Source organism: Barbus barbus, assembly GCF_936440315.1.
Source record: "Barbus barbus genome assembly, chromosome: 28".
NCBI classification, from domain to species: domain Eukaryota; kingdom Metazoa; phylum Chordata; class Actinopteri; order Cypriniformes; family Cyprinidae; genus Barbus; species Barbus barbus.
Window position 1 is genome coordinate 14,808,504 of NC_136756.1, and position 18,831 is coordinate 14,827,334.

The 18,831-nt window shown below is 34.3% G+C and overlaps 1 protein-coding gene across 1 annotated transcript; it reads left to right on the forward strand.

The window, feature by feature from the left end:
- The first annotated feature begins 2,381 nt into the window (after positions 1 to 2,381).
- On the forward strand, positions 2,382 to 7,910 carry LOC306848073 (transcription cofactor vestigial-like protein 4). Its single transcript, XM_079382400.1, has 5 exons — positions 2,382 to 2,549; positions 4,768 to 4,891; positions 5,003 to 5,240; positions 6,594 to 6,669; positions 6,784 to 7,910. Exons 1-5 carry the CDS (start codon positions 2,483 to 2,485, stop codon positions 7,089 to 7,091), a joined length of 813 nt encoding a protein of 270 aa, XP_079238526.1. The 5' UTR covers positions 2,382 to 2,482; the 3' UTR covers positions 7,092 to 7,910.
- The last annotated feature ends 10,921 nt before the right edge of the window (positions 7,911 to 18,831 follow it).

The window sequence follows — 18,831 nt, forward strand, 5'->3', positions numbered from 1 at the left end:
TGCTCAGATATATAACCTTCCGTAAGCAGCTCAACGATGTCTTGTTTAACCAAAGTGGAAGTTTCACTGTGAGAAACTTTTGTCTCTGGTTTATAGAGACACGTCTGCACTGTGTGTGGCGTCCTGGGAAATGTGGTTATAAAATAGATGACAATCCAATAATGATAGGGAGTAAGTACAGTAAATATTTACAGTAGTTGATTACAGTGTTAATTCACAGGTACAGTGAGAGGCAATCAATCACAGAAAATGTTACAAAATAAACGGGCATGAGTAAGAGTTTTGAGAAAGTGCTTGTACTGTTCAAACGGGTTTCTTTCTGGAAGTAAATTACCTGTATTAAGTGTACCTGTGTTACCCTCTCTATTAAAGAAACAGTTCTATTGAAAGGTTAACCTTATGTAGAGCAGTAGCACTCTGTGATGGCTTCCCTGTAACGCAAATGGGGTTAACTGTGTGTCCAGAGGGAGTGTGTTTCAGTCATGTATGTAAGCATTTGTGGCTTTAGCATGCTCAGGCAGGATCACGCTGTACAAAGCTCTCTTCAGTACTCTGAAGTCTTTGTCTTTCTGCCAAAAAAGAAATAGGAGAAACCGATCTGTGGAAAGAAAGGGCCCAAATGCATAAAGGTTGGGAACTGACAACATAACTGCATGTAGGGGCAAGATGGTGGAATGACTGCAGCTCAGGTGGGCTAAACACTCTGAAAAATGCAGTCGGGTGAGATTTTAGATTAGGGCAAGAGGAGGGGGCTGTCGACAGGTGCTGACTCCTAGAGAGGAAACAAAAGACAGAGCAAGACTTGTTTGTGGATTCTAAAAGGATCCAGGGAAGGAAAAGTGGGATAGTGAAGTTTGAAAAGGATTTACAGTTCTGTTGGCTTTAAATATTTAGTGTTTATGTAATACAGTTTTTATTCTTCATTACGAAACATATGAACAAGCATAATAGTTTGAGTAAAAAGTTTAATTGAAAAAGAAATAATATGAATAATATTTCAAAGTATCTTAGTATTTGGTTTGTTTTTTGACAGAAGCACTTAAGTTGTATGAAGCTGTTCTCCAGTATGATTTAAGATGATCTAAAGACCATCTTGAACTTCAGTGGAAAAAAAAGTTCACCAGATCAATGTCACAAATTTGATTTCATTTTGAATTCATTAGTTAATCTTAAATATTTTGACTTCTCTTGAATTGCACCATTTAAAATATTTTCAAAATCCTCAAATGTTCTGTTTAGTTTGAAATCCCAGATTAGAATCCCAGGTCAAAATATAAAGTAACATTCAAGGAAAGGATCCTTCAGAATCCTGAAAGAATGATAAATATCAGAAAAATATTAGCGTAAGCACAACATTGAGAATTGCAAATCAGCATATTAGACAGATTTCTGAAGGATGTGACACTGAAGACTGGAGAAATGGCTGCTAAAAAAAGGAGCTTTGTCATCACAGGAATGAATTACATTTTAAAATGTAGTAGAAATCTGTTAGTTTACATTTTCATAAAATTTCTTGATTTTACTGTATTTTTGATCAAATAAATGCAGCCTTGATGATCATTATAGAGACTTTTTTCCAAAAACATTTAAAAATACAAAATACATTACACAAAATTTAGTATTTTATATAAAATACATTATACTATAAAAAAATACCAACCCCAATCCTTTGAACAGTAGCGTATTGACTTTTTAATAAGATTTAATTGCATCCTATATTATTATTTTATATTATATTTTTCAAAACTTATGTATAAATTTTATATTTGTTACAGTTGCTCTTATAGTCTATCTGTTTGTAAATCTAGTCTAATAAAGAAGTATTAGTTACAAATTTTAAGTTTGTAATGCCAGGAAATGTGTTTCTCAAGAGCAGTGATATATATATATAACAAGGAAACCATTCATGTCTCTGCCCGGCTGCCCTGGCATGTTGGTACTTGGAGAGGAGGGTAGATCCACATTACTACCTGATTGTTTTATTTTGAGCTGTCCATCTCCCGACGTAATTCAGTTAGACCACATGTACAGTCCCTGTAATACACATCTCTATATCTAAATTTGAACATGTCATGCATGCGTGGATTTATATAATATGTGATATTCTGTTTCATTATACATTTTTAAACTAATATAATATTTATTTTTATTTTGCTCATTTTATTTGCATTTCATCTGCCACTTTTAGCCCATGTTGGGGGTGTTATGGTGGGGTGGGGTGATAGACAGCAGACAATTCACAGCTTCTCGTTTGTCTCCTCCCATCAGGCACCTGTGGTGGTAGGTCGCCTCATGCAGGCAAAAGCAGAGGGAAGGGGCTGGCCTTCAAACAGCCAATAAGAAGCCAGAGAGGCATGATCATGGAAAGGGCAGAGCACTTGAGCTCAGTGACGATTCAAAGCTGAGTGAGGATCGATTCTGCCGCTCACTACTCAACTTGTTTAGAAGCATTGCACTGCTTAGAAAACCCTGAAGATTAGGAATGGCGGTCACTAATTTACATTACATTACCCGGATGAGCAGTGGCTTCAAAGTGTACATCTTAGAAGGTAATTATTACGTTTTATATCATTATACCAGTTTAAACTAAGAATGCCATTATGTGTGCATGTTATCTGCATTGTTTATTTTAATACCAGTTTAAACTAAGAATTACATTATGTAGCCTATGTTATCTGCATTGCGTATTTTAAAACAATAATCATTATTATTAGAATTAATGCACAATGTAGCATGAAAATGCACCATAGAACTGGAATTTATACTGTCTAGTCTTTTTAAAATGTGTTTTTTGGTGAGATTATACGTTTATTTATTCATGTTGCTTATTTTTATTTAAATATATTAGTGTAAACAATTCAAAAATTGATCTATAAATATTTGAAAGGATTGATGGGGTGGTGATGGCGCAGTGGATAAGACACATGCCTTTGGTGTGAGAGACCCGGGTTCGAATCCACTGTGAGACACCAATGTGTCCCTGAGCAAGACACTTAACCCCTAGTTGCTCCAGAGGCGTGCGACCTCTGACATATATAGCAATTATATAAGTAAGTCGCTTTGGATAAAAGCGTCAGCTAAATGAATAAATGTAAATTGAAAATACTGAGAAGCCCATTGAACTACTGGAAAAATTATGATGCTCTTATTTTGAAGGTTAGTTGAGTAGAGCTTAGATGAAGATGTGCTTGATATGTGTTTTAGACTGCAAATGAAAGAGATAAGAAAAAGGATGTAGGTCTGTTTTTTTGTCTTTAATCTCCCCTTGAAAAATATCCCTCCCTGAGGCACTAAAAATCAGTCATCAGTCAAGGTTTAAGGTGTGGTTTACACCCAATCCCCCATCCTCTATCATGCAGAGTCAACCTCCCTTGTCACAGTCCACTGCTTAGGAGATCTGTGAGTGTGTGGAAGTGAAAGAGGCTTCTGCCAACATTGCCCCCTCATCGCCCAAGCCATTTGAGCATTTAGTAAACGTTATCTGCTTGAAGTCTGATAGCGCCTAACGCTACACTTCATTCATGCAGTGGTAAAATACCTCAGATGTTAATCACCCATCAGATCAACACGGGTCCTGACTGGTTTAATATGCTGTTGATTTTATATCCACAGCCCATGATCTTGTTTTTACTACTTTCTAAAAGTTAGAGTCAAATAAGAGTTAAATAATTGGCATAACAGATGTTCAAGGATAAAATCTTACATTGATTGTGGTATATGACTCATTAGACAGTTACTGTGAAGTTACTGTAAATCACCATCAGTTGCAAATCTCTAACCTTTTTCAAGAGTGAATCACAAGGATGTTGTGAAATCACTCAACAGTCAGTATTAGGGGTCAAGGGTAATTTTTAAGGCAATGTTAGTGCTTCACACAATGCAATGGACATGTAAACTAATTCTGGTTCAAAACCATGTGAATTAAAAAAATTGTGTCAAATGTAAAAAAAAAAAAAAAGGGAGGGATATTTTTAATATGGATATTTATTTAACTACAATTTTTTAACTAACATTTGTCTGGAGGATTCAGTATTGTACATGTAGGCCTGCATGTATATATTTTATTATATTATATTTCTGTAGTTATGTTACATTCTGGCTTTTTTATTATTCACTTTATCATTTTACAAAAAGTTCAAATCCAGCATAACTGATCATTTTGAGAGTAAAAATTGTCAGTGAGCTATTAATGAGCTTTAAAACCATTATCTGTTGTAGCATGGAGCAGATTGTGAACTGTGAGACCTTTGCATGACACTGTTTGTGACATTAGCATGTGAATGGTGATGTGTATTTCAGTTTGGATTAGTCTGTTACTATCGTTATGTTGGGTAAACATGCTTTGAGCCACATGCCTTAACCCACAAAGCCTGTTTTGCCCCTCAAAGCAGTATGAACAACAAGTGATATCCTCATTTGTTCACTGATGTCGTTTTTTTGGCTCGTATGTCTCCCAAATTTGAATGACATTTACCGTTAGCGGTGAATCAGCTGGGTAGTTCTACAGTACTACTCACAGAGCCAGTTGATCTTGCTCTGCCACTTAACGGAGTTTACATTTAACGGTGGCCCAACAACGTTTTTTCCCACAATTAAGTTACACACGCGGTGATGCAATTCCAAGGATTAAGAGTCAGTTGTTTACTTGTTTGCCACACCTTTTCACAAGTAAGGGAATCGGTGACTGGCAATGACCGTGTGAGCACCCCGCAGCGATGTCATTTATCATATCTGAAGTCACACTGGCATGTGTTCATCTTTTCACAGGACAGCCCAATCTGAGGAGTGAAGACAGATTTCGCCACATGACCAGCGACAGGGTGCGGATGCACCCTGCACATCCCATGAAGCGCAAACACAGTTCAGAGAGAGGACGGACACTTGAAGAGAGGTAATGGACCGTGTACCATTCGACATGGAACCAATACCCAGTAGAATAATACGGACAGAGGAGAATTTATTTGGCTCATTTATTTATTTATTTTTTAACTTTCTGTTACAGAAGAGAGAGGGCCCTCAGCAAGAACCTGGCCAACAGTGCCCGCAGATCATCTGGGTTCAGTATTCCTGAAAGCCCCACATCCACATGGAGCCCAACGGCCAGCCCCACTCACCTGATCCCCAGCCCAGTGTACTCCACCCCAGTCATGGATGAGCCTCTGGCCCTAATCAAGAAACCGCGCCCAGAACCAGAGAAAATAGAGAGCCAAAACAAAACCACAACAGTCAGACAAATACAGGTGATTGCTGTTAAATCAATTGAGCTTATGGCGTCCTTTAAATTAAAATGCAATGTTTATTAACAATATTTAGTAGCAGTACTAGTAGTTGTTGTTGTTTTGTGTAATTGAACCATTTAAATAAAGATTAAGTAACACGAATGATTGAAAAACACAGGAATCATGTAAAAAATTATATAAATGTAATATCTGATTTTTAGATGTTTTTAAATAACATCATATATTTAACTAATATTTAATTATATGATAACTATATGTTAACATAGAAATATAACTGTATATAATATTTTTTATATATATTTTTGCATATATTTAACTATTATTTACATATTAAAAAGCATTAAGCGTATATTTGTTTTTGTTTTTAAATAAGAATCAACATTATCTGTGTGATAAAATTGTACTATTTAAATATACTTATTAATAAACATAATTGATTAAAAATTATAGAAATACAAATTGTTAATATTCATTAAATGTATATAAATAATAAGCAACTTTTATATATAATAAATAAATATTATATGTAAAATTATATAATGTGCAGTATCTTAATATGGCATCAACATGATTGGAATAATATTGTACCAACTGAATCCAACTATTAATTAACACGATTGATTAAAAAATAATAGCAATAAATACCTTTAATATTCACTAAAATATATACAATTGACAAAATATTATATGTAATAAATATAATATGGTTTTTAAATTTTATATATGTGTAGATCTTCTATGCATTGTCCATGGAATAATATTGTACCAAAGTCTGTAAATATTTCCAGACATTAGCCAAACAGTGTTCTTGCTGCAGTGTTCAAAACTGGATGATAATCCATAATTAAAAGACCAATTTGTGACTGTTCCATCCTCATCAATACGTGTTGACTGAACACGTTCGGTGTATTATACCATCCTCTTCTTAGTGTCTATCCTGAGGCCACTGCAGTCTGTTCATCCTCACTCACTATCTATGAGACACAGCAGAATGCAGGAAAGCACTTTTGTGTTCCTGTGAGAGTGGCTCTGTAGAGTGTGAACAGGCCTCTGCCTGTCTAAGATATGCAATCCAGCCGGATTCAGGGAGAAAATGTGAGCAATGGGTGGAGGAATGTTGTCAACAAGTCTCAACACACCAGTGCTGTTGTTGACCTGCTAATGGCATCAGGGCTGAAGGAGAAATAGTCTAGAACCACCAACCACAAACAAAACTTTCCGTCTTGTCCATTTAGTTTCCCATCTTTCATCAGTTCTATTCATTATCCATTCCGAAAGCTGCGTTATAGATGGATGGATGGGGGGAAAAAAGTATTGCGACAAAGATTTGCTGACCTTTGTTGTCTTTTTCAGATACGGCCATCTGTCATCACCTGTGTTTCCTCTGCAACAAGGTCAACGAAAAAAGACTGCTGCAATCCCTCCACCAGTAAGTAAAAAGCTGCAAAAGAGCTTGACACTCCTCCTTTAACATGTCCGTGCAGATCTTCTCATCAGAACGAATAGTTTTTGAACATCATCATCTTTTTCTGTCTCTCTACAGTTGCTACCCAGCACAGTTATGACCACGTTGAAGAGCATTTCCAGAGGAGCCTCGGGATGAACTACCACAGAGCCACCTCCATCAGCGTGTCTGTAGATGACCACTTTGCCAAAGCGCTGGGAGATAAATGGCTCCAGCTCAAAGCTTCATCCTCCTCCTGCCATTCATCCTCTTCCTCGTCTTCTTCATCTCCACCCAGCAGTCCGACCTTCATCCACTCGCCCGGCTACAGCCAGAGTCCCAAAAGAGCTCGCATAGATTCAGTCAGTCCTTCTACGACCACACCAAACCTATGGTCTGATAAATGAAGAAGAGAGCGGAATTAAATGTAGATATGACCAAATGGACTCAAGATGCACGTGTAGGCCCATGCGTTTCTGCTGTAAAAAGCCAAAGGGAGACTGTGCGATCAATTGATGTGTTGTAAAAGTTGTCATGAGCAGATGAGGAATTGTTAAATCGTCTTTAAAAGGGAGATTTTCAAAGTCTGACCTTTTTCGGATCATGTCATGGTAGCTATGCATTGTTGGCTTTTGTCATTGGTTTTGTGGGTGCCACTGGTTTTTATGTGTTGACTGTGATTGCACTGATTATTACTAGTAACATTTCATTGTCTGTTGTAAGCTTTCTTCTGATAATACGTGCATATTTATATTAGGCAGTGTATCAGGATCTTGTAACCTAAAAGGAGCACTGAGCAAAACAGACCAAAAATTACTGTTTCATGTATTAATTGAAAACAAATGCTTGAAAAAAAGAGGTGGGTAACTGTTTGGCATCTCTGTATGGGCTACTGCTATTCATTTCAATCCCTCTGTAAATTTCAAGCTTTTATACTATTGTACATATTTGTAATAAACACTTTTTTTTTTTAAATGCATAAGTTGTAATTTTTTTAACAAACACTTGTAAAAATTGCTAAAAATATAAATATATTTGTTCAATTATTTACACCATTTAGCTCCAAATCAGCATATTAGAATGATTTCTGAAGGATAATACAGCACTGAAGAGTGTTGAAAATTTGTGTCGAGGAATACATTTTTTTTTTTATATATTTTTATTATAGTAATTCACAATATTACTGTTTTACTGTATTTTTGATCAAATAAATGCAGTCTTCTTTCAAAAACATTAACAGTAGCGTAAATTTTAACAGTAAGCTACTCCAACGTACGTTATATATTTGTCTTTCTAATCTCTCATCAAACTTGTTGTAATAACTTGCTCTGCCACTTTTAATAATCAAATGAATTCATGATGGTTAAACTGCTGTTTCATTACCCCACAGAAAATAATATGAACTCTTCAGTTATGCTAAAAGCAAACAAAAAATACACAGTTATGTCTTTCCAATTGAATTCTGTCAGCAAGCGAACAACATTATGGGCCAACCTATTTTCTGAATAATCAACATTTCTTTAAGCACAGAGCTAACATAACCTTTCACACTACATGGCGTTAGACTTGTAAGGGCCATACAGTAGTTGGTTTTTTTTTCTTCATCAGAAATCAATAGAAGAGATGTTGTATGTTTATGTAAATGATCGTTATGGGAGGGAACTAATTTTAGTCAGAACACCTGATCATCATTTCAGAGGCCAGATTCAAGCACTTATATCTAAGCTTACATTGCCAGCAGCAAAATCACAAATAGATTTGACCTTCTTAGATTGTTTATGATAAATAGGAAACAGTTGGAAAACAACTTCCATGCCTGCTAAAAAAAAAAAATTATCAACTGCCTGTTAGATCAGATGCTTGTCAATCACAAGATCAAGTTCAAGAAGCTGAGAAACAGGTTTGAATGAAGATTTGCTGGCACAAAAGCACAGTAAAAGCTATTGAACGGAGTTAAAAGAAGTCTTGTTGTTGCCAAAAGCCCTGCCTTCTATACTCTGTTGCAGGCTTGACTGGCCTCATACAGGGGAGAGTCTAGTGTTTCTCAGAGAACAAAATGCTCAGTGGTTTAGATCTCAAGGTGTTGCAGTAACATGATGTCCTTGTGGAATGTGGACACCTCAAGCTTTAAGTCACATAAAAGGTTAGTATAGATGACATCATTGACTAGCACAGCAGATCCATACAAAATATAACTAGCAAGATTAACAATACTATTAACATTGTTACTTTGTTTTTAGTGTATTTGCATACTTTTATGCAATCTATGTGCACATAACACCAGTTGCATTTAGAATATGTGTAAAAAATCACAATAACATGCATGTACCTAACTGTACTTAACAAGGAGCAGTACATGTGTTACAGTATTTATTAAACATTGGTTAGTAACTGTTCATTGTTAAATCATATTAAATAAGGTTCATTAAATAATATTAACATACAACTTTTTTTTTTAAAAATGTATTAGTAAATGTTAAATTATACATATACAGTATATATATATATATATATATATATATATATATATATATATATATATATATATATATAACTATGTTTATGTTTATGTTTGCTTTTAGCATCCACGTTGTCTCAGGTGTCTCTCCTACAATCCATCAGAAGAAATAAAAATGGAAACCTGAAAAACCTGACAGGGAGACAACTATTGACAGACAGTAAGTTGATACTGAGCATTATTACAATTAATGCAGATATTTCAGAAAAATTGGTCTTGGACAGGTTGATGAAAACTGTTTGAGTTCATTTTGAAATCTCTGATTTTTGATTGCAGACTTCTGAGCACAATGTGGTATTGTTGACATGTCTGCTAAAACTCTAGAGGAGACACGTCAGATTACTAGAGTCTTTTTCTCTGGAGAAAATTCAGGAAAAACCTTAGCAAAATGCTCCATTTAATCTCATTGCAGTTTGGAGGAACATTCTCCTTTCCTATTGGACGTTTAATATATGAAGTTTGCCATGAATCATGGTATAAATTAGTTTTGAATGAGAATTAATCCTCTGTTTTGTGCCCCATGATGAACCATTCACTCTTATTGTGCATAACTCATCGACTCCAATGGAAGATTCATCTCTTAATTATAAAATAAGTGTAGAAGCTCATATTTGTCACTGTATAGCATCATTATACCCTTTCTGCAGCTGAAGGTGTAAACATGCATTTTCGCTCTGTTCTCGTGCATGTCAGCTCTGCTGTAATTGAGCCCTGTCCCTCAGGCTACACATAATGTGGCTTGTCGTGGGGTGTTCTTACAATTCTTCAAGTCAAAGGGAGGAGGGTGGGGGTCTGCGTGGGCCGCTCTGAATTCTGAATATCATCCTTCAACAATAATCATGGTTTGAATCAGCATTTAAAATGGATCAAAAGTTTTTATGAGGTTTTCAGAGGAGAAGCAGGTTTTTAAAAGGCCGCACCCTCCATGTCAAAGCATGTGTTGAAACAGATCGCTTCTGACATCAGTCATTGCCTTACATTTTAGATTCATTTCAGGACTAGGGTGGTACCCTAATGAAGTGTACTAAAATAGCAAAAAACTAACTCACATTTTCCAGTGCAATGTGAAAAATAATTGTACACAATTGTACATCTGATGGACCTTTTTCACATTTCCGAGGTTCCAATTTGCTCCAATTGCAAAAGAAAAAATACATTTTCCAAAAGAGGAAAAATAGAGAGAATATGGTTGTGTCAAATCTATCCCAGCCATTATATTAGAAGCATCCTCACAACAGCATTTACTGTTGTTTATTATTTATTTATTGTATTTAATAGCAAGTTAATATTAAAAGTAAAAGTATAGTGTTGTAAATGTACATTAATTATAGTAAATCTATATATAGTAAATCTAGCAAAGTGTGTATGACGTTGCTAGATTTACAACGTTAATAAATATGCTTTTTAAAATTAATATATATCACATTCATAAATGTCATAAATGCAATTATAAATGCATGGTGTGTTGACTAAAGGAATGCTTTACATGAACAGTTTTAGAGATTATTTGAATAAAAAATATTTTAAAAGTTTGTTAGCTCTACAAAAATGTGTTATTTTTAAAGTCGTATCCTTGAATTGCTTAATTAATTAATTTATTTATTCACTTACTTACTTACTTCTGTGGATTAGTATTGCTATTTTTCAATCAATCTTTCTGCAGGCTACCTGGGTACATCAGCTGGCTACAAGTGACTCTCTTTATGACTTGAATCAGTCTTGAATCATTCATTTAAGCACACCGATTCACTTAGGAACACCAGTAGATGTGTTGTGTTGCTCAGAGACGCTCAACAATTCTGTTGTGGAGGATTGTTAGTAGATTGTGTCTAAATGTAAGTTACACAATATTAACTTCTTGTTTATTTTGAATTGCTGTATAAAACAATATCACACTCACACACGGTCTAACCTGTTTGCATCCAGACTCGACACCTACACTTTTGCTCGTGATATTGATATTCTTATTTCAATTATGTACACACTTAGATATATTTAATAATCACACCAAAACATACAAGTGATATTTAATACTTGCTTGTCCAAATCCTCGGTTATTTTTATTTATTGTTTGCACTTTGGAGAGAAAGTTGAAAGTCTTCTGATTGATGCAGACTCGACCTTTATGTGTTGTGCAGCACTCCCTGCATTATTCCAGTAATTAAGTGTTCATGCTTCTGAGTCACTTCCGTAGGATTACAGTTCAAAAAGACATTCAACCAAACCTTGACATTCCCACCTTCACAGGTCTGACAGACAGGTAAGTCAGCACCAGCACAGTCTGTGACACATCAACCGTCTGCACCTCTTCTCTTCTCGCTGCTCCTCAGGATTGGCTGTGTTACCAGGGAGGCCAGGCAACATATGTGTGATGAATTCACTTTAGGAAAATGTTTGTGGACTAGTCATTTTGCTGTTTTCTTTTTTAATATCACTCTAAGCCTTTTCTTCCCTAAAGGCACTTAAGTCAGGGCGGCACAAGCCGAGGCTGTAGTCAGGCATTTTTTGGGGGGGTTTGAAAGCCTACCATACAGGCCACAGCAAGCCTTTTAGGTCACACACACAACATATGCACAAATACACAAGCAGACATTCCTCGCTTCTGAGAAAATTGCTTTGAGTGATCCTACCGATCCTGTTTGGCAAGGGAATGGAGGGAGGGAAGGGGTGGATAAAGGAGCGACAGATGGAGGAAAAACGAGGTGAGATGTACCGATAGACAGCATGTTCCTTGTGAACTACTTTTAAGGGGTTTATTTGCATGTTGAATCAGGTTGTTTAACTGTTACGGTTCAGTTTTGTATTACCTTGGAAATAATCGCTATATGCCGTTAGTTATTTTGAGAATCTAATGAGGAAACAATGTGAAAAAAACAAAAAACTGTGGAAATGCATAAGGTTCACCTTTTGTTTGTGAATTAGGCTATGGCATAGGCCTACACTGAAAAAATTGTATTTAATTTTTTTAAGGTAAGTGGTTGCAAACAATTTATTTTAGCTACATTTAAATAAACAAATTTAACTGAACGTTAGTCAGCTAAATTTGTTTATTTAAATGTAGCTAAAATAAATTGATTGCAACCACTTAAAACAATTTAGTAAATTCAATGAATCATTTTTTTCAGTGTATTTTCATATGAATAAGTGTTTATTAATTAGAAAAAGGAATTTGAAGTAGATAAAGACATGGAATAAAGCTCAGAACCTGAAAGAGAAATCAGGATATAAACTTTGAACATAGATTAGCTATAGGTCTTATATTTTACCCTACGACTAAATTATTGCATTTATGCAAATATCAGTAAAGGTAATTGTATAGGAATTATATAATTCATTAAGAAGGTGGAAAATAAAGATTGTCCAGATTTTCCTCTAGTCTTTCTTTTTTTTTTTTTTTTTTTTTTTTTTTATTAATTATGTAAGACTGGATATTAAAACCAGCAGTAAAATGTCACATTATTTAAAAAAAAGAACATTAAATAATTAAAAAAATAAAAATAAAATAAATGCACAATAAATTGTTTGATGATGAAAGAGTGTAATCTAAATCGAAAGTAAAACATGAACAAACACAGGTTTCTTATTCTATCATGTTGGGAACTTTCCATTAAACTGTATTCATTTTATAATGAACTAAACATATTTCTATCACTTACCCATAACCTAACCCTCATACAAACCTTTTTGAATATTTAGATTTTCAAGATTTTATTAAAGCATTTTCCTCATAGGGACTGCTGATCCCCTTAACGTAGGTGATTTCAGGTTTTACTGGCCTTATTTTACTGTTTCACCTCTATTTTAAAAATAGCACCGGTAGTAGATTCAAAGAAGCAGAGGCAAAAGAATTAGTAATGAATTTGTGTTTTACTGGCATCTAGTGGTAAGGTATTTGTATTGAGGAGCTTTCCAGTGTAGTCGCCTAAAGCTGAAAACCAAACTGTCATATGCTGGTCAGAGATAAACAGTTGGGAATTTCAAGTGTGGCATTGTGGTTAAAGATCTGGTATGGTAGCCGAAAGGTTAGAGGTTTAATCCCCACAAATAATAATCTATACAGTGGCAATGGCTGCAAAACAAGAAAGTCAGCCAATGGTAATTAATAATTATAAGCAATGAGTAAATGTATGTCATCGGTAAATTGATATAAGGATTTAGTTAATAAACTGTCACTTTTTGCAGAAACAAGAGTAAAGCCTTACATTAAACAGCTAACGGTGGTCAACATCCAATACCCTGTTGCAAGAAAGCTTTAGTGCATTACTAGTACTTTAAGTCAATATTTTCATGTTTTTTATAATTCCAGTCCTGTGAAAATATTACTGGCAGAAATGGCTTTCAGGGGTCATGTTTGAAAAGGTTTCTGAATAGATTTGTTGATGGGAGATGTTGGCAGCAGAGACTCTAGGGAATGGGTTTGCTTTGCCTAAGGCAAGCACTAACATGTTCCCGGCTTATGATTGCAAACCAGTGTAAACTATTGTTAAAATAGACTTGTTTATGTGCGGGAAAGATTCTTCCCTATACTCTTTTTTTCACTGTTATGGTCATATCTTAATGAAATGAAGTCTAAGCAATACTGGCTGTTTCGGTCTTTCATAATTGAGCGTCTGCAGATTCATGTTAACAAGATGTCTAGGTAAAAGAAGATGAAAAACAACTAGCACTATCTATTTAGTTGTCACAGTGAAATGAAAAAGCCTAAACAATTATACTAAACAGCTCCAAGAACATAAATAAATGAAACCTCCCACTTAGGTAACCTGTCATTGTACCCTATCATGCAAAGATTGATTTAGATAGACGCCAATGTGTTTACAGTTCAGGTCTCCTACAGCTCTTCACATGTCATTATCTGTTATTTCATAAGTGATGTTTTCAGTAGAGGAGGAAAGTATTTCAAAATAATCTTTTATTTACCCTTTTCACGTGATATTTAACATTTCTCATTCGTTTTTAGCTACCCATTGTTCCCTTTATCTGTATAATTACAGTAATGGGCTTTGTAAAATTGCATGTAATTGGTGGTTATTTTGGGTGTGGTGTGGTTTGGTCAGTCAGTGTGTCAATGTCGTTTTGGGCAGTTGCGTTTTGTCAATAATCAGGCTTTCTGAGTCACATTCAAACCTCCTGTACAGTAGCCTTATCACTTTGCATCTGTATTTCCTTGATACACAATAAAAATATAAATGGCATAATAGTAATTGAAACAAGCAATTTAAGCAATTTATCTTAAGCAATTTGTCCCCAGCAGGCAGAAAAGTGTTCTAATGATTATTGCTGTTTTTAAATATATATTTCAAGTTTTTATATTTTTATTATTTATTTTTTTATACTTATTTCTAAAAAAATATATATATTATACTTCATGTTTTATTACATTAAATAAAAAATAAACATATTAAAACTTTTTCAACACCTATGTGTAAAAATGTTACATGTAACCCTGGACCACAAAAGCAGTCTAAAGTCGCTGGGGTATATTTGTTGCAATAGCCAAAAATACATTGTATGGGTCAAAACTATAGATTTTTCTTTTATGCCAAAAATCATTAGGACATTTAGTAAAGATCATGTTCCATGAAGATATTTTGTACATTTCCTACCGTAAATATATAAAAACTTGATTAGTAATATGCATTGGTAAGAACTTCATTTGGACAACTTTAAAGGCGATTATCTCAATATTTAGATTTTTTTTTGCACCCTTAGATTCCAGTTTTTCAAAGAATTGTATCTCGGCCAAATATTGTCCGATCCTAACAAACCATACATGGATGGAAAGCTTTATTTATTCAGCTTTCAGATGATGTATAAATGTCAATTTCGAAAACTTGACACTTAAGACTGGTTTTGTGGTCCAGGGTCACATATTCTAGATTCAGAAATACATGAGACCATATCGTTTTACCAGACATATTTCGGTAAATGTTTGAACTTTCAGTCTGTGACTTGACACTGAACTGCAAACATGTATCATGGTATTTACATAGAGGTTCTCTAAAACACCACCTGTAAAATCTTGATGAGAAATGATTGCAAACAGTTTACAGTGCATTATCATTAGTGCATTTATTTCTTTAGTAGGCTACATCTGTTATTATGCTTGGATTATTACCTATCATGTATCAAATTCTAAACAGGTTTTCTCTCAGATGTTCTCAAATTTTCATCCTCCCATCATGCATTGTGTTGTGCCTCCCATTCAATGTTTGTTTATGTTATTTATATATAATTTATATTTACATACAATTTATACCTTTTTACTTTTACATTCTGTGGTTCACTGAGCTGCACATTTATTTCTAAAGCACAGTGGTTTACTTGTAGTGCCACATTCTTTTGCATTTTTATCCAGTGACCTATATATCTATTTTATGTGTGAGGGAAACAAAACCTGTCTTGGGATTGGTGCTGAGCAGACAGGGCTTCAGAGATCACCCAGTTCAGCAGCATTCAACGGAGCAGGAAGAAAACAGCTTATTTTAGCGTCTTCCTGCTCTGTGTCAGACTGCTAACCTATTAGTGGAAGAGCTGAGCAGCCTGCAGACACACGTGGGTGAGACGCGCGGCAAAACCAAACTATTTAGTCGGAAGATTCCTTTGTTTTCCTACACATCGAGTTTAAATACAGAATTCAGCACGTGGTTTGGGGAAAAACAGAGCTGCCACTGTGTGCCTGAGAAGATGAAAATCACTTTTCATTTTACTGTATGTTCCCAGAGAGAGTTAAAATGAGCAGGTTATCTGTAAAACCAGAGGTAAATATTATGTTTCAAAACTTAGTAGGAGTAAGTTCAAAATGTCAAGGCTGATTTCACAAGACTAACCGCCAGGTTAAATGTTAAGCAACATCTGCCAGTCTTTGAATTAAAAGGAAAAGTGACAAACTTGCCATTTCAGACAAATACAACAACAGGCTCATTTCATTTTGGTCTGGCCTTGATCCAGAACCTTCTGTATTTCACATGGAGCTGCCTGTGGTCTCGACTGAGGTCACGGTTTGTGTGGAAACAAAAAAGTCCTGTGGGGAAAATTCCTCACTCTCCTGTGATTGAACCAACATGATATGCAAAGACAACATGATGCTTATATGTACATTTTATACATTGTTCAAATGTTTGGGGTTTGTTACAAAAAAGAATATATGTTTACAACAAATGCTGTTTTTTAACATTCGATTCATCAAAGAATTCTGGAAAGAAATATGTATGTGAATATTTCAAGATTAATAAGACACTCTTCTTGAGTAGCAAATTAGCATATTAAACATTTTGAGTTGTAGTTTTGTCTTTATGATATACTGAACACTGTTATATTGCTAGAAAGATAACGTAAATTTAGTGCTGTCAAACTATTAATCGTGATTAATCACATCCAAAATAAAAGTTTTTGTTGACATATATGTGTACTGTGTATATTTTGGAAATATTTACATGCATATACATTTATATATTTTATATTATTTAAATATATTTAATATGTAAACATAACATATTTAAAATATACTTAATATTTTATTTTTAAACACATTTTAAACATACTTAAATATATACATACGTGTTTATATATACATAATAAATATACACAGCACACACACATATATTATGTAAACAAAAACGTTTATTTTGGATCCGATTAATCGTTTGACAGCACTACTTAAATTTATTTCAAATTTCTTTATTAGATTTTCTGCATGGAACATCAACTCAACAAATTACAACATTAATTTTATTAAATTATCATTCCATGTTATTACTAATACTACCCCAATAAACACTTCCCTCCCTCAACAATAACCTCCCATTGTCAGAACCCTCTCGGGCACAAGGAGCGCGGAAATGCATGAGAGCATTCTGCATCAAAAGAAGGGGGTGAGACGTGCTTCCACTTTAAACAGTGAGATGTCTTGCTAGTAAAGTAGTAAAGGCTAAAGCCGTTTGGACCGTTATTGAAAGTTTTAAATATTTTAGTCCAATACGCACTACTTAAATTTAAGCAAAAAATAAATAGATAAATACCTTTAGTCATCATAAACATTTTTAGTAGCAGAAATTATGTCCTCGGGGTCAGCATCATCATATATCTGCACTCAGATATCTATGACAGATCTACTGTAAGCTTTTAATAGCCAGTTAGTGTTGGGTAGTAACTGATTACATGTAATCTGAATTATGTAATCAGATTACAAAAATCAAGTACTTGTATGAGGATTACATTTTGAAATATCTTGTTACACGTTGCATGTACTTACTATTATAACAACAATTAATTATGCATAATTATATGCAAGTAACTCTAATCGTAACCCTAACCATATAGTAAGAACAGTTAATTAATATTACTCTTAAATTTATAATTACACTGTAACAAGGACACCTTAAAATAAAGTGTAACTCGGGTATAAAAAATTTTTTGTTTGTTTTTTTAATTGTTGTCATTTTAAAAAGAATTATTTTTATTTTATATTTTTATGATTTAAAAAAATTATTAGCTTTTGTCAGTCAAGTTTTTATTCAGTCATCAAATAACCTTGCAATATTCACAAGCTCCAGGATTAATTTTCCTATACGCACATAATAAACACACATAATTTAAAAAAGAAAAAATGTAAATAAATTATTGGCTTTTCATTAAACTCTAAAACCCCCTGCAGATCCTTCACAGACCCCAGTTTGGGAAACCTTGATATGAATGATGTTTAATGCACTTAACATTGTTACTAACAACGAATTTAATTAATTTTCTTTCGATTCTATTTTTATATAAATATGGTACAATATTATCCTATGTAAATCAATGTGATAAATGATTTACAGTCGTGGCCAAAAATATTGGCACTCTTGGTAAATATGATCAAAGAAGGCTGTGAAAATTTATCTGCATTGTTAATCCTTTTGATCTTTTATTTAAAAAAAATCACAAAAATCTAACCTTTCACTGGATAATAAGAATTTAAAATGGGGGGAATATCATTATGAAATAAATGTTTTTCTCAAATACATGCTGGCCACAATTTACAACACCCTTTTATTCAATAATTTTTGAAAACTCCATTTGCCAGTTTAACAGTTTCTTTAAGTTAGAGAACACCTGACAAGAGATCAGAGACCATTCCTTCATCCAGAATCACTCCAGATCCTTTAGATTCCCAGCTCCATGTTGGTGCTTCTTCTCTTCAGTTCACCTCACTCATTTTCTACAGGGTTCAGGTCAGAGGACTGGAATGGCCATAGCAGATGGTTTTGTGCCCAGTGACCCATTTTTGTGTTGTTTTTGAGGTTTGTGTTTGTACTATTGTACGGTTGGAAGATCCAAACATGGCCCATTATAAGATTTCTAACAGAGTCAGTTACTTATTGATTTTTTATCTGTTGGTATTTGATAGACTCCATGATGTCATGTGTCTAAACAAGATGTCCAGGACCTCCAGCATAAAAATATAGGCCCACAACATAAAAAAACAGCAGTATATTTCATTGTACACATGGGGTACTTTTTATCCCTGTGTTCACCAAACCCATCTTGAGTGTTTGCTGTTAAAAAGCTAATTTTTTAGTTTCATCTGACCATAGAAGCCAGTCCCATTTGAAGTTCCAGTCGTGTCTGACAACTGATAACTGGGGCTA

Bases quoted from the DNA above. Each gene is read 5' to 3' on its own strand.
- LOC306848073 (XM_079382400.1), top strand. From the start codon at position 2,483: ATGGCGGTCACTAATTTACATTACATTACCCGGATGAGCAGTGGCTTC. The intron at 2,550-4,767 runs GTAATTATTACG...ATCTTTTCACAG, and splicing joins CAAAGTGTACATCTTAGAAG to GACAGCCCAATCTGAGGAGT. The intron at 5,241-6,593 runs GTGATTGCTGTT...TGTCTTTTTCAG, and splicing joins CAACAGTCAGACAAATACAG to ATACGGCCATCTGTCATCAC.